Source organism: Pomacea canaliculata, linkage group LG4 (assembly GCF_003073045.1).
Source record: "Pomacea canaliculata isolate SZHN2017 linkage group LG4, ASM307304v1, whole genome shotgun sequence".
Classification (NCBI taxonomy): domain Eukaryota; kingdom Metazoa; phylum Mollusca; class Gastropoda; order Architaenioglossa; family Ampullariidae; genus Pomacea; species Pomacea canaliculata.
In genome coordinates, this window is record NC_037593.1 from 5,330,366 (window position 1) to 5,346,578 (window position 16,213).

At 43.3% G+C, this 16,213-nt stretch overlaps 1 protein-coding gene across 1 annotated transcript in view; it reads left to right on the forward strand.

The window, feature by feature from the left end:
* Positions 1-5,641: 5,641 nt before the first annotated feature.
* The window catches only part of LOC112562299 (septin-2-like), a 37,316-nt gene continuing 26,744 nt past the window's right edge, over positions 5,642-16,213 (forward strand). Inside the window, exons 1-2 of the mRNA XM_025235465.1 lie at positions 5,642-6,233; positions 12,470-12,528. Coding sequence (XP_025091250.1) covers positions 6,179-6,233; positions 12,470-12,528 — 114 coding nt within the window. The 5' untranslated portion in view covers positions 5,642-6,178. The remainder of the gene's footprint in view (positions 6,234-12,469; positions 12,529-16,213) is intronic.

Sequence of the window (16,213 nt, forward strand, 5' to 3'; positions counted from 1 at the left end):
CCCACGTCAGCCCCGCCCTGCACAGTCATCTGTTACAGCTACCCTGCTCTTCTGTTTATTTAAAGTGATAGCTCAGTGCTTAAAGCGCAACCCGTATACGTGTGTTTTGTATTTTTTTTTCTTCACAGCCAACATTGTCCGCGCTCTCCACTAAATGCCTCCTGGGTGGACCACGTGGAATAAAAAGCACGCAGGGAGATAGACAAAAGGAAGATAAACACTGATACTGAAACATCAAGATGCCCCAGAACTGACCACGATGAGACCCTGTCACATGCTATGTCTCTCCTGTCCTCTAGCATCTTGCGACCACGGATGTCAAGCGACTAATCTAACGAAAACATAAATTTGAAGCTCGGCTTTTGAAACTTGCACTCGAGTTGGTCTTTAAATAACATTATTCCTCAGATGCCAAGAGTGGGAAGAGAACTGCCGCTAATCACCTCAGACGTGAAAGACTTTTACATTTTAAAAGTGTCCTTTTGCCTTTCTTCTCAATTGTTCTTCTGAAACAACTTTTTATTTTATGTGAGATGGGAATTGTAGACCGATTATGGCAGCACATTCATCATTATTTTGACCACCTGCAGACTTCTGAGGATGAGCACAGCCAGACTTTGGCCTTACTTTTTTTTTCGGTCGACTCTCCTTGAAATCATTATGCACTCTCATGCTCACGCTCGCTCTCACACACGCGCGCGCGCACGTTCCCATCCTCACTCCCACACTCTCTCTCTCTTTCTCTCTGAGTCTGCCGAAAAGCTCGAACTAGGTGTGACTGGTTTTCCCAAAGATTGTTTTTATCCAGGTCTGCTTTTTCATAAAATCTAGGGTTTCATACACCGTGAACACAGACGGTTGTGCCAAAAGAAGCTTCCTTCTGTTTGATACACTTCTTATTTCAACGAGCCTGGTCGAGTACAAGTGAATTCTTCATCACTTTCTCTCTCTCTCTCAATTCATCTCTTTTCTCGATTTCTTTTCAAGAAAGAGCTGTTAAACACATGTAAGATATTTCAAACTATTCTAGCATAAGCTCGTTGTGATGCTGAAGGTGTTAACTTTCGGTCAAACATTACTGTGAGTAAGACCTGTTGATAGACCTGTTGAGGAGCCTCTCAACTATTGCACATTCATAAATTTATTTCAACGTTTTGACTTCACTGTTTATTTGTATTTTCGATGAGCATCGACTAGTTTACAAATATTTCTAAGCGGTCTTAAGGGCTGAGTAAGGTATCGGATGAGCTAGGGACAGACTGCTCACCGTTACCCCAAGCACTTGAGGTGATAAACGAAAACAGTTGGTCCTTCACTGCGGCGAAAGAGCTGTAGAGGAGGATACTGTCACTTGCACATTCACCATCGTTCTGGTTTCGTATTCATAAAGTATGTTTACTCAGTGGGTTAGACAACTGAGGATAAGCCCCTGGTTACCCACGCATCTTACTTAAGAGGTAACTTGCCAGACGGGGTCCTGCCGATAAAAACAGTAGTGCGGTCTGGAATATGTCCTGTGGTCTGATCTCATTCCATCTATATGTAACATTTGTTTACAGGGATGCTCTAGCGCGCCGTGTGGTTTTAGTTACTGTCTCGTTCTTGTAAACCAATAACTGACCCTACTGATCGTATTGTTTCTTGATGAGTACATAAAAAGCATCAACAGCGTGGTTGATACAACTGTAACACATCGAATATAACAGATTTGGAGAGTGTCTAAGAGCATAGTGAAATGTTCGTTTTAAAGTCGCACCATGCATGTGCGAGATACCGCGCACGTGACCTATGACGTCATTACAGGAGCTAGAGGCCGAAGAACAGGTGAAAAGCACTTGCTACCTGGCTCTGTTTTCCACCGGAGGCGGTAACTGCCGGCCATGGAATAATTCACTAGCATGAGCCACACAAAAGCGTTCAAAACCATGTGAGAGGAACGGTCATATATGTGTGTGAGAGAGAGAAAAATAGAGGGGCAGGATAGATTGCTGTGGCAGGTATCACCAACAGGAAATGACCTCTAGCACTAGTGGCCTTCCTATTTTTAGTGCAACCTTTTCCGCGCGTCAGGGACGTTTTTTTTTTCTCTCAGCCTCCATCTGAAAAAACAAACCCAAACAGGTTGATGGATGCGTCATCAGAGACAGGACTTTCTGCGGCGGTTGCCTTCTTTTGCCCACTCCACATAATGGGATCAGAGCCTCGAATTAACAACGTGACATGAACTTGTCCTGTGGCATGTCTCTGAATTATGCGCTTGTCGTGAAAGTTCTTCTTGTCGTTTGTGTCAAGACCATTTAAAAAGTTCAGCAAACTTCTACCTTCCCTCTGCCACTTCCCGCTGCCTTCCACTCTACCACCACCACGCCCACAACTGCTCCTTCCCTTCGCATCCCTTTTCACAGCCAAATAGAGATGCATGCGATCACAAGAGGGGTTTATTCAAGGAAAAAGACAGCTTTTAAACAAAAAAAGTTTACGAGAACAATTAACACGATGAAAATGTTTAACTCCAGGCAGTGGTGAAAGGGAACGTGTTTGGGATTATTTAAGGTTCTGTCAGCAGGGAAGGAAATTAGTACAGGCGGCTTGCGGTCCGTGCCTTTATGAAAAAAAAAGAAAAAGACATCTTAATGCGACTTTCGTCCTCTCCCTTGAAGTTTTTTTTTTATTTATTTATTATTATTAGTTCGTGAGCATTGCGCGGTCTCGCTCGCCCTACCAAAAGCGTCCAAAACACCAAGCTCACAACTGTTGACATCTAATTATTATTCCTAACAATCTTTTAAAGTAGATTTTTTTCCTTGCAGTTTTTTTTCAAATGGTAGTCATGACACGATTTTGATATTGATTGCTCTTTTATAATCAATAGAAACACTGCACTGTCAACAGGTGTTAAGGATGCCATGGTGTACGAAGTTTCAGATTCTGTATTGTTTACTGTGATTGATGGCCATGCTCTGTTCCACTAAGCAGCCTGACTATCGAGTCCGTTGCTGCTTGTTAATGTAATCGCAGCGCAGTATGCAACACTGATAATGCTCTGTTGTTATTAGCATTACTAAGTTATTTTTATTAGCAAATATTGACAATGCCTCCTTATTCTCATTAATAAGTATCAAAAATGCTACAATTTTTTTAACAAGTATTGTTGTTACTGCACTATCCCTTAGTAATGATGATCTGCTATGTTATTTCTTGTTCATAGCACTCTACATTATTCTTTATTTACAAGCATCGGTGATAAGCTTTGCCATTTCTGAGCCAGAAGTGTTGATGATTTGCTGCCTTATTCCTTATTTGCAAGTATTGATAATGATATGTTATTACTAAGATGTCATGTTCTCATTTTACTTTCATATTTATATTTTTTCTTTTAATTTCTCTCAGTTTAATATGGGAAGAGCTTCGCATACTAGCGAAAAGCTATATATTTTTAACACACGGCTACAAAATTAACAGATTTATGGGGGAAGGGATGGGAGGCCAGGCTGTGTCAGGCAGAGTGAGAAAACTAACTCCAGATTTACCCAAAGGAAAAAAAAAAAACTCAAGCAGGTGCTCGATCCAGCAGCGATAAGTCAACTAGGCGAGAAATGAGCGATGTTATCTCCACGGGGGTCGTGTGGGGCTCTTGACATTGACCTCACTGCTACAAGAAACTGATACGCACGTCAGTCCACACCGCAGTCCCTGTCACCTGCAGCTGCTGTCACCTGTGTGTCGCCTTATCCATCCCATGGACCTAGCATATGATATCGCTACTGAACTTTCGCGCTATCTCGAAAAGATTAAGAACTCTAGATGTCCGTTGGAGTCAAGGGGGAAGCCACAGAGATTATAATCCCTGTGGTGGAGCTCATCGCGAGCTCAAGAATTCCAAAGACCGTATATAGGAAGGACTGCTAACAGACCAATTTTCCTGAGTCAACTTCTAGAACGAGGTCTCGGCAAGTGAGCTTCCTTAAGGAAGAGCAACCAATGCGAGATCTCACGTTGGCAGTCTCAAGCTTTTATGGTCTGTTGTGTTTTCAGTTTATGAATTCTAAGACAAAGGGAATGGATGTCGATGGGAAATTTGTTTTTTTTTAATCCACCCCCTACTCAGTCTCCGACCAGCCACCCCACAATTCAACTTCTTCGTCCTTTGCCTTGAGACAGGCTTTGATGCTGCAGTGGCGTCAAGCCCGAGGTAAGCAAGGAGGGAGGGGTAGAGGTACCCAGGAGTTTTTGACGTTCATTGCTTTATATCTATATATATAATGACTTGGTTTATTGACTGTTCTCAAGTTATGCTTTATATGCGGCACAGCACGAGTGCACCCTCTTTACCCATTGTTATATGGCTGTCAGTGTGTGTGGGGTTTTTTGTTTTTTGTTGTTGTTTTTTTGTTTTTGTTTTTTTATTTTTCTGTAGAGTTGAAATTGTCTATAATGTAAATGTACATATTGTATCTTTCTCTCTTTCTCTCTCTCGCTTACACACACAGACATTAGTGAACTATTTCGCTTTGTCTAACGTGAATTTCTTTGTTATTCGTTAATGGACACTGGTTTGATCTCCTCACAAGAGCTTGGTTGTTTTTATTTATTAATTTTTACTTCTTTTGCTCTTCTCGGCTTTTTGCGCCAACTGTGAACAATTGTCACCATTTCTATTTCTGGACCAAGAGGCTGCTACTATAGAATTTCCTCCAGCAACAAAGCCGGCACCAACACGGAGAGGCCGTTGTACGCACGCGCGACAGCTGATGACAGAAGATCAATCATTTAACATGCGATGGCAGCTCAGCTTTCTTTCTCTCTCTCTGGTCAAACCCACGGCCACACGTGCCTGTTGCTGAATGCTTGAATATGGCGCGACAGACTTCTTGAATGTTGTGAAACCCAAGGTGCCACTTTCTTTCTTTAAACTTTTTTCTTGGCCGCATACACATGTAAAAGCACAGAGCCTCGTTACTGCAGACACAGGAAGTGCTGTAGTGGCTCTACTGGGGAGCAGAAGGTTCAAAGCTCGTCCAGGGACTGGAACACACACTCACTCACACCTGTGCGCTCAGCAGAGAGGTGCTGGATTTACCTCAGAAAGTCGGAGTTGGGTTTTGTCTTCTATATACTGTAGACATGGCGAACCTGTTACAGTCCCTAGGCTACATCACATTTTTCAAAGATCAAATCAACAACCACATCAACTCTCGACTCCCTTATCGGATGAGCCACGCTTGTTTATCGGTAGTTGTTTTTTTTTTTTTAAGGTGTCTAGCTTCTGGATGGACGAGGTGTGTAATAAGAGCTGCATGACACCCTGACAAAGACTGCAGGCTAGGGCAAGGCAACACGAACTGCACACACAGATGCATCAACGCCCGCCTCTGCACGAGCAGCTCACGGAAGACAATGGCGCGTGAATTATTGACGGGCAGACGCGGGCCTGTGTGCGCCAGTCAGTCCCCTGAACTCTTCTCGCCGGAACTGAATAGTTTTTTCTTTTTTCTTTTCTTTACACTGGCACGCGAGCTTAAAAAAACAAAGCAGGTCAGTCTTCTCTTCCAAACAAACGTCCTGACGTAAGACGCCATTCGTGTGTCGTGCGAAATGTCGTCTGCTGCTCAGGCTTATGACGTAATTGGTGACGACACAAGCCGAGCCGTGTTGTTCCTGAGCGCGCGAGCGCGTGTCTGCGGAGCAGCGGCTGGCGGCGTGAGTGTATGTACTGTGTGGCCCGGCTGTCGGCTGCTCCAGTCACTTCTAGCAGCATTCCCTCGTACGCCTTGACGATTGAGAATCTTTTTTTTCTCTCCACTGTTGTTGTGTGTGTACAAGAGAGTGGGAGGAGGTGGAATCGATCGCGGAATAATCTTCGTTCAAGGATTTGGATGAAAACCTTGCAGACGAACTGTGCAGAGCAGACGTGCCGGCTGCACACGACTCTACTGGTCGCAACCATTAAAAATCAGCCTTACGGTTCGGATTAACTCGACAGGCGGTTGTGACAGAGATTGGTGGATTAAGAAACTGGGATGCTGGATTTGTTATCTCGGATTACGAAAGTGGTTCTCGCCTGAAAAGCATTATCTTGTCCGTGAGGTGAGGAGTACATCAGGTCATCAGCTGGTGCGTGTCTACCGTGTTTGTGACCTTCTGCGGACAGAGTGTGACATCACACGGTCATTCAAACATGTCGTCATCCCCTCGATATTCTTCGCGTCTGCTGGGCACGGTTTCCACTGGGGGTAGGTTGAGTGATTTATTTCCCTCCCCCTCCCCCATGCCTTTACAGATTTTAGACTCGATAAAGTATCTCGCATCTACTCTGTGCTTTCTCCGTGTATGAATTTTGCTGTTTCTTTGTTGCACTATGCACTATGCTTCATTCATAAAGTGTGCACGAGAGGTTTTATTTTAAACAAGACGACAATATGCTAGGCCGGTCCGCTCAATACAACATCGCTGTCAGGGAGGGAGGGTTCACAACACCAAGAACTATCGATCTCTCCCAGAATTCCGCTATTCTCCTCCCTTGCAGGAGAACGTGGGCCTGGGTGGCGTGTCACCAGTCGAATGAGCTACAGGTCCGGTTAGATCGACATGTGCTGTACATGCCATGCCAACAACAAGAAGTGGGGAGAACGGGACAAAAGGATGGCAGCCACGTGCGTTTCGAGCATAACGGCTAAGCCGCAAGGCTGGCATTTCAAATCCGGTGTCAAAACAAGGCGGTGGGCGGGGGTCCTGGGGCAGTGGGGGCACCGCTGTTGCAGATATAATGGTATTTTGTTGATATTTCCCAAAATGTCCTGACCAACGGTAGGAATAACAAAACGACCCTAAAGACAAAAATTAGAAATTCTGACAAGTTGACAAAACCTCTAAACTTGTTAAACCTCTAATTTTTTTAAGGTTTGAAGAATGTTGCAGAAAAGCATTAAAAGACGTACCTAAGATGAATCGACATAATTCCTTTTTTTTCTTTAGCAAAGGAGAAAAAAGCATCGAGAAAAGAAGGGAAATCTTCAGTTTGTGGTAAGGCAGGGAAGTGTGTGTGTTGGGGAAATTGGTGTTTTACACCGAGCCAGCAACACGGTAAGGCAGCATGCCCTGCAAACAGATGCCACATGCAGAGAAAGAACAGCGTGTCCGAGACAAGAGCTGAACCCAGGACAGCCAACCTGTATGTAGGAAGCCGAGGGGTTACAACTGGTTATCCGATAGTGGGTATGAGGTTACTGTTGCCAACCGAGCAGTTGTTACCCAGGGGTAGGGATTCACCGATCGAATGTCTTTTCAGGACGACGACTTTATGACCAGGTAGAGAGAGTTAAAGGTCGGGATGTGGGTCGCTGACCTAGTTTTGGCATGTTTAATTATCAGAATAGTCTTGTCACATTACACATCGTGATCCTGATTAAGTCGTGCCTGGCAACCCAGTGTCCTCACGTTGGCACCGTCACTGCTACTGACCCACCTGTATAATTGCAGACCATAGACCGTCTGTGGCGAGTGCTGTAGGATGGCGTGTGATGCTAGTTAGTAACAAGATACATACTACAGTCCAATCGAGAAGGTTTAAGGTCACGACCTAGCTAACCTAGCATTTCTTAACCTAACTAGTCGCGATCTTTGCAACTCGCAAACTTCATCGAGCGCCTTCACTAGAGAACAAGTAAGGTATGTGCAGGGTTTGTTGGGTAAAATTACGATTTTTGCTTACTGAAAAGGTCATTCCAAGATTAAACTATGCAACGAAAAAAAAAAAATACCAAAGCTCGCTCGGGTGATCAGTTCACCTTCGCTAATTTCAGAAAGGAATGTCGTATTAGTGCAGTAGTCCTATAATGACTTGGCTGAACTCAGAAACTACGCCCCTTAATCTGAATAATCCAGTCCTAGAGCAACTGGGACATAAAAAACCTAGACAGTGAATTGGTGGTGGATAATATTCACTGACGTCAGAAGTATACCATATAGATACGCTTGTGATACCAAGGATAGGGAAACTAAACCCTAGTCTTAAGAAAGTGATTCCTGGTCATTTATGACATTTTTTTCTGCATGGTGAAGGAGGCCGAGTTTATTTACTTATATTTGGGGAAATAGTATCTTGTTCTTAGTTCAAGTATATTGTTGTGAGTTCATCTCACTAGTTTGAAAAACTGTTTGACATCACAATAGACTTTTAAACATCGCTTTCTTGTGACACGTGGTTGTTGTGCTGTTGATGTGTCCAGCCTGCGGTGCGTGAGAAAGCGCGAGTTCACGGTCTTAGGCAAGGCCGGGTAAACAGGTTTTGAGATGTTGTGTGTCATGCTTTGAATAAAGATCATACACAGTATGAACTCCCAGCTTGTGCTTTCTAACTTGGTTTTTTTTATCTTTTGGCATTCCTGTTGTTAATAGCATATTATATGATTTACGTGCTTTTGACAGCCATGTTTTAAACAAAATATTGAACAAAGTTATTGTCCCTCCTGCATAAGAATATACTTCTCTCCAAAGCGACGAATTTGCCAACAAAGCTGCTCCAGTGATTTAAATACAGGGTAGGGGGGCAAGGGTGCAGCCTCCTCCACCCCCCCCCCCAAAAAAAAAATTTTTTTTTAAATAACGAGGGGTCAAGAATGTAAACGTTGTTCACTGTCATCATGGAGTTTGCACCCCCATTCCATACTACAGATCCCAGCATCTTCTTACGCCACTGAGCTCCATTATTCCCCACATTCTCGAGGTTATTATTTGAACCTTCCATTGACAAGGGTTCGAAGAACTTGACAAACTATAAGCAACGCCCTAACAGGGAACTGAGAAATGTACAGAACGCGGAAAAAGAAAAACGCAGAGAAAATACCTGGGCCGCCAGATGGCCGTTTTAAAAAGCTTATTTCCTGTCATCCCTTGTGAAGCGTACTGTTTGCAATGTACAGTATAACAATTCTCGTCTTTCATGTAAGACAAGAGTTTAGAAGAGTGACAGTGGCAACCGTGTCAACCTCTCTTCTTCCTCCCTGTCTCATCCCTACCCCTGTCTGTGCATGTTCTAAAGGTTAGGGTGTATAATGTAATGTAATGAACATGATATATTGAAATAATCGGGGGTATGTTTAAATAATTTCACCCCGTGTAGAACTTGCTGGTAGGAACTAAAAGCTGACAGACTGCATGCGTGCGCGCGAGCGGGTGTATGTGTGGTTTGTCACAAGACATCCACCACTTTAACGAATTGTAAAATGGCCTCTTGAAAGGAACCGCCAAAGGAAGCAGCGTTCAGGTGGTACGCCTCTAGAGTTTGTTAAAGCTACAGAAAGTGACTCGCCGGAAGAATAAGTAATTGTTGTGTCTGATTCACCTGTTGATAAGTGCAGGGTCAGACCACTATACCTGCCATTGTTTTCGGAACTGCTGCTGTCAACTGCCCAAGCAGGAAGCACATACTTGAGATGGACGATAAGACATCATAACATTTTCACTCTGCGCGGCATTCAAAAAGGCTTTATACTCTGTGGGGTCTGTGTATAGCAGCAGTTTTATTCGCCGAGGTGTCTGCAAACTGCAGACGTTTGAGTAGGGATAGAGGGGAATCAGACACAATCTTTCTTTGACACTTGGCAACCGGACTCCACCTACCTTGAACAGAGAGGAAAGCAGGTAGACAGAACACTGCTTTTCTTGTCGTGACTACCGTTTTTGTTTTTGCTTTTTTGACTCAGTTTCCTTTTTTAAACGATTTATGTTTGGGTATTGCTTTTTGCTTCAGCCTGTGGCTCTAGATATTGTTTATGCGTCCTGATATGTATGAGAGAGAAAGTTAATTCCTTTTGTTATCTCGCCATCATTCGTCCACCACAGCTGAGACTTTGGATGTTGGACATACCTGTACTGGGATTTGTTTTAGAGGGTATACGATTCTTTAAGTAATGTCTTGCATACTAGTACAGTTCTGCCCACTCCTCAATTCTTTGTCCATGTACTTTTTCCACGTTTATTGTATTTGACTTTTGGTTCCTTTGTAGTCTTTTGTGTGCAGTGAATTGAACTCGTATCCACAAGGGAAAATGCGCTTTTTTAGTTCTTCGACAAAGTGTGGCGAGAGACGGTGCTGGAGATTGGCGAGAGAACGAGATGAGACAATATTTGGAGATACCCGGAGTTGATGAGACTTAGACTCAGTGCACGACACAACAAAAGATTGGCTTAGTGACTGAAAACATTAGCAAGAGCACAAACAGACTGAAAGGACCCACTGAGTACACTGCAGCAACCTTTGGTATTTGAGTTCTCTCTCACACACACGAGCTGGGTGCCGATTACATGGAACACTAACAAGGTTATTAGTTCAAGGTTTTCAGTCAGGACGTATTTTGCATAATTATGATAAGTAGTAACTGTTAAGACCGCTGACAACTTATGGGACATACTTACACTAGGTGCAAGTGTACTGACTTCTTTGCGCCGATAGCTCCGAGTTCACTTTTCTTTCATTTTGTCGGTTTATAACAGTTGTTTTTTTTTTCTCCTTTTGATCTCTCAAACTTTTTTTGTCTAGAACTGCTATATTTTTCGGCCTTAAAATCAGAATACTGAGTCATTTCCAAATGTCATGACTCAGAGGAAATGACTCAATACAGTGGTCTAGGGAGATGCCGGCTTTTTGGGGGACAAACTTCATGTTGACAGTGAGCGTCCGCACTCGCGCATCACAAAGCAGAGGCCTCCCACCCAAAGTAAACACCAATTACTAACAATAAAAAAAGATCATGCATCAAATATTACTTATTCATAGTTCAAAATCCCTGTCGAATCAAATATCGATCCCCATCTTTATACATATACCTGTTGTCCCTCTTTTAAATGTCTTTGTTTTGTAATAAAGTAGTTTAGATTGAAGGTTAGATGGGAAAAAGCATAACTTTTGCTTATTCTGTCACCCTCCTAAATAAAGAATTGTCATTTTTCTCTCTTGGCTTCTCTTTGGCCCTCATTTCTCCCCTTGTTCATACTCCACTTCAATATAGTTGACAGATGAGCAGACGAGAGTGGTGAATCGTGTTATTCCACGTGCTTGGCTTTTATTTACCTTATGCTGCTTAAGGAACAGACGAATATTTGAAAACTCTTCATTTTGCTCTTGATTATGAATTTATTCCTAGAACTCGACTGGTTATTACTATTTTTCTTTTTCTTTGTGATGCATCAAGTCCTTCAGCTGTTCAGCCGACGAGCAGATGCTAGGCCAACAGCTTTTTCCAGACTTTCAAACACGTTTTGCTTATTATTACAACATTTTTGTTTATTTCTTTCTGGCATTAGCGTCTTTTCGTTGAGACAGGTATACTGACTGATGAACCTCCACTACAATGATATTGCCTTCTGTTCTGTCTCCAGCCTTTGCCTTTGAGCAAAATCGTTTCCCCGCATCAAACGGTCAATGTCGGCAGTTGTTTACACAGCTCCACCGCTGGCGTCTTTATTGGCCGCCAGCTTTTTGTTTGTGATTTGCCGAGGTCCCTGAACTCTTTCGTGCAACAAAAGAATGCTGCCGCTTGGTTCGCCTACGTACGAGCGAGGGGACAAGAGTCGATACTGAATAGTAATTAGAGGGTTGTAAACGGAAATCTTAAATCTTAGTCCTCACCTTATCAGAGCTCACAGCAGTACTTTTTGTAACCGACCTAACAACTGACCACTTCTGATTTTGGAGAGGATGTATACATTTTCAGTACTCATCCTTATTTATTCGGCTGAGCAGTTGATATTTTAACGGATTACTTTCTATGGATGTTTTACAGACGACGTTTGACAGGTGAGAACTTAAACAAAATGCACTCGTTGGATTGTCCCGGGAGATGTAACTCGACTGCGGCTTTCTGTAAACACACCGAGCACCGGTGACAGGAAATATATGGTCTGCTAGACCCGAATGCGGATGTCAGTATGTAAACTGTCTTTGTGTAATTTTTAGGCAACAGGCGTTTCCTCTGTATCTCCTCGTGCGGCTAGTTATGATGTATCTTGTCCAGCTGGGCGGAATGCAGGTCTGTCAGACACTCCGTTGATGGACGATTTTACCGGCTTCCCCTCTAACTCTTTGGTCGTTGATATAGTTTTAGAAAGGTGTGTGTGTCAAGGGTGAGGGTTAGGTAATGAGAGAAGGTAGCAGTAATTTAGCTGTGCGAAGTAGCCTTCGCGTGTGTCAGGATAATTTTTACTATTTTAACAACACTGTTTATGTGTTAGTGTATATGCTTGTTATCTGCTGTGTGTTGAAGTTTAGATTGTATGTGTACGTGTGTGTGTTTGAAAAGGATTTTGCTTATTTGTCAATCACATTGAAATATGGCTCAAAATAAAACTGAAAGTGATACCTTAGTAAAGAAAATTGCAAATATAATCTAAATTTTATACCAATTATTAGGTTGTACGTGTGAATGTGATACGGTATACTAGCGATTATTTCGTGTGGTTTTCGTTGCAGGTGCATTATCGGAGAGATCGGAGAGATCACAGAGCACAGAAAAAGTCGCGAGTGGCGAGGTAAGTCAGCCCTTCACTGCCCCTTTCCGCATCTCCCTCTCTCTTTCTTTGTCCAACTCATCTTCTTTTCCTTTCAGTTGGAACGTCGGGTGAGTTCGGCACTTTTGAAATCCCTTATTAATGTGATGTTGAACAGAGAAAATGCAGGTCACATTATTAAAGAGCCGATTCGTGTCTGATCTTCTGAGACATATATATCCTTAAAATGATTGCCCATGTACGTGTCAAGTTTATTTGTTCCTGTTTGTGTAGACATGCTCGCCAGGTGCAGTTTCCCACGCACGCGAACAATTTCACGCTCTCCTCGCCATCGTCATCGGCTCGCAGCTAATAACCGAAAGAGAACACACTAACAGAACCTGGCACAAGCCATTGTCAGAAAGCGGAAGCCCAAGCTCAGAAAGGAAAGTTGGGGGTGAGGTGGGGAAGGAAGCCAAGCAGTTTGGGAGCAATGAGTCATGTACAGATTAGCAGTCTGACATGCAGACGACATTGAGAGGAAAGAGCTACTTAGTAACATCATCGCCTATGGCAATAACATGCTAGGTGCATATCGCGGCCTTAATTTAGCAGGTGAGATTACCACGGTCCCGTTATCTCGGAATCTCGCGAAATACCGCGCAGTCATAATCAGCGATGGTGCCTGACAGGTAACGAGTCGAGAAAGCAGCAAACATGCTCGCGGCTCTCTCTGCGTGTCTGGCTGCCCTGCGTCGTTTAAATCACGATAAGGACGCAGAATTCTGATGCCAACAAAGAATTTTCAAACAGGCTTTGGTTAGGATTTAGTATTATGTCGAAAAGTCGTCGGTGCCAGATTACATTATTGACCGTAAACAACTTCTTAAAAGCAGCGCATTAGGAACAAAATTAATAGCTGACACTATATGCTGAATTATGACCACACTAAAGTAGATAAATTTTCCTCCCACTTTGCCCTCCATTTCCGTAATTTTCACTCTTTCTTGGTAAGATCAAGCAAGCAGGAGCTCTAAAACTTAGTTTAGTGTTTGCATAAATCAGCACTTCGTTTGTGACTCATGATTGTGGTCAGGCCTGGAGTACAGAGTGCTTTCATCTTCCCCACTCCCTCATCTCTATCCCTCCCTCACTCTCGCTCCAGCCTGCAGCTGATGGTAGCCAAATGGTTCTCCTCATAAATCCATTACGTACCCACACTTAACAAACGAGATTAGTCACCGGTGGACGTGCGGCGGTACCCGTGCCTGCTTTGTGTTTCAATTATCTCATAAATAAGCTGAAAACAGACGTGGGGCTCGAGCCACGGGTTGTCAGAACGAGGCGATTGAGAATTAGTTTGAAAAATTGTATCGTCTAACTAGTGGCAAGAAGACAAAATTTAAGATCTTTGGTGAACGTTGCATGCTTGCGTACGTGTGTGTGTTTGTGTTACAGTCTTGTCCCCCCCCCCCCCACCGCCTACCGCCTACCCTCCTTCATTCTAGTGTCTGTCAGTCCCTTCGTCTTCTTTTCAGCCTTCTCTTTCCGTTCGGATGTTTACCCACGCGTCTCATCTTTTTCTGCCCTTCTTTTCCAGCTTCCATTTAAGTGTGCTGTCTTTGCCCACCCATCTTTTCTCTTCTTTATTTTCCATCTCTCTATTCCTTTCTCGCTTTTTTGTTCAGAAAGAGCTAACTACATGGCGACCCAGTGAAACTAAGTTACCTGAAAAAAGGAATATGTGCATTTAGTGCTTATTTCTTGGACAGAGCGAAAACGTTGACGAATAAAGAAGAACGGTGATTTTTTTTTTAAAAGCCAGTTAACTTGCACAGTGGTTTCCACACTGTCTGTGTCTTCTGCCCTCCCCCAGCTTTTTCCATTTTTTTCCCCCTTCTTCTTCTTTCCCTACAATCCGGCCTTGTGGAGATCGTGGTATGGTTCGGCGAAATTTACCAGACTTCTTTTTTATCGCCTGGCCTCGGGCAGTTCCACCATGTATTTATGGTTGTAAACGGTACCCACAGAGCACTACCCCGGCGCCCAGTGCTGGCACTTTAATGTCAACTGTATCGGTGTCTGCAAGTAAACTTTGCTCTTTCTGTGATGCTACCACATCCTCTCTCTTTTCCGGGTCAAAAGGGCACACTCCTACACATAACCCTTTTTCTTTTTTTTGGTTCTTTCGTACCTCTTCTCCTAAAACTTTGCTAACACTTACTGGCAGATGTAATTTTGTGCATGTCTGTTAAAAAATTATTTCCTTTTTTTAACATTTCCGGCGACACTTTTTTCAGATCAACATTAAACTTGAAACTGTTTGTGAATGCAGTATGAAGGAGTGTCAACAAAATATCGGCAGTCAACAGAAGAATTTTTTTATTCATACGGTCTTCTCTTGTAGAATATTTGATCATTCACATCATTGAATCGATCTCTCTTGACTAGGTCATCAGCCAGTCGATGGTCGATCGATCAGTTAATCAGTCTTCTAGTCTTTCTATCATATACATGTATGTGTTTACTGAGGTGAGCATTTTTTTCCTTGAAGAAATGTCACCGCATTCCCTAGCAATTTTCCCTCCATTTTTGTCACTCCCTTATGTCTTAGATGTATTGTATATTCGTGGAATTTTTTTTTACTGTGTAAAGCAAGTTGGGAGGATCCGCAGTTGTGTGCTGTAGATAGCTAAACATTCCCTTTTAGCTTCCTCCACCCAGGCTTCACCTTCCACCTTCTCCATGAGCTGGGTTCCTGTTAAATATAATTTTCAAACAAGTGCTAGCTTCTTACTTGCTTTGCCCCCTTCCTACTGTTCTTTTATGTTTTGTACACACCGCTTCAACATTTCGTGAAACTATGAAATATTTATTTCTATTACAATTACATCATAAATTAAGAAAGTCTAGATAACATCTCTGTCCTTGCTTTATCCCGCCAGACCAGTGAATATCAGTGATACAAGGCAATAGATACAGTGATACAAGGCAATAGATACAAATCTGGAAAAGGATAAAATTTGGAAAGAGAAACTTTGTTTTGAGTGCACAGCCTACTGCTATTGCAGGCCTCGATGTGTCTGGAAGACTCCTATGTAAATCTTTAGCTGTTGGCCGCACGGGGCCTTGAACTTGTACTGATGTCGATGGAGACCGGAGAGCCAGGTTCTTTGGCGTCTCGTGCCCAGCGCAGCCTCTGGAGCGCCGTGTGCTTGCTGGCAAGGACGGGAGAGAGAGAGTGGGTATCGATCCCGGCCAGGCGGTGCAGACAAAGAGCTCGGGTGGCACTGACTCATAAGGACCAAGATATTTGGTTTCTGTCCTGGTATAATACATCATTCATGAAAGCCTGCACAAGCGCATACACAGTGTCACAGAGAACCTGAGAGGTGGACTGCTGTACGCATGCAAAAATGAAAGGGATGTATGCAAGAGACAGAGTATAAGAAAAAGGTATGCATGCACGAAAGAGAGTGGGTGACTGAGGTATGTCAGAGAGAGGTATGAATGTAAGCGAGAAAGAAAGACTAATGAGAGCGAGAATGATGTATATAATCAAGAGCTGAGAGAAAGAAAGAGAGAGAACAAAACAATGACGGGGCTCAAGCTTTTACGTTCTACTGGTATTAAGTGTGCGAGCCCAGGCTACGTGAACGTTGTGCACAGTCTTCCTATGTTTCTGCAGAGCAGTATGGTGGTGGCGTTACTTGTTTGCTCACGTGGT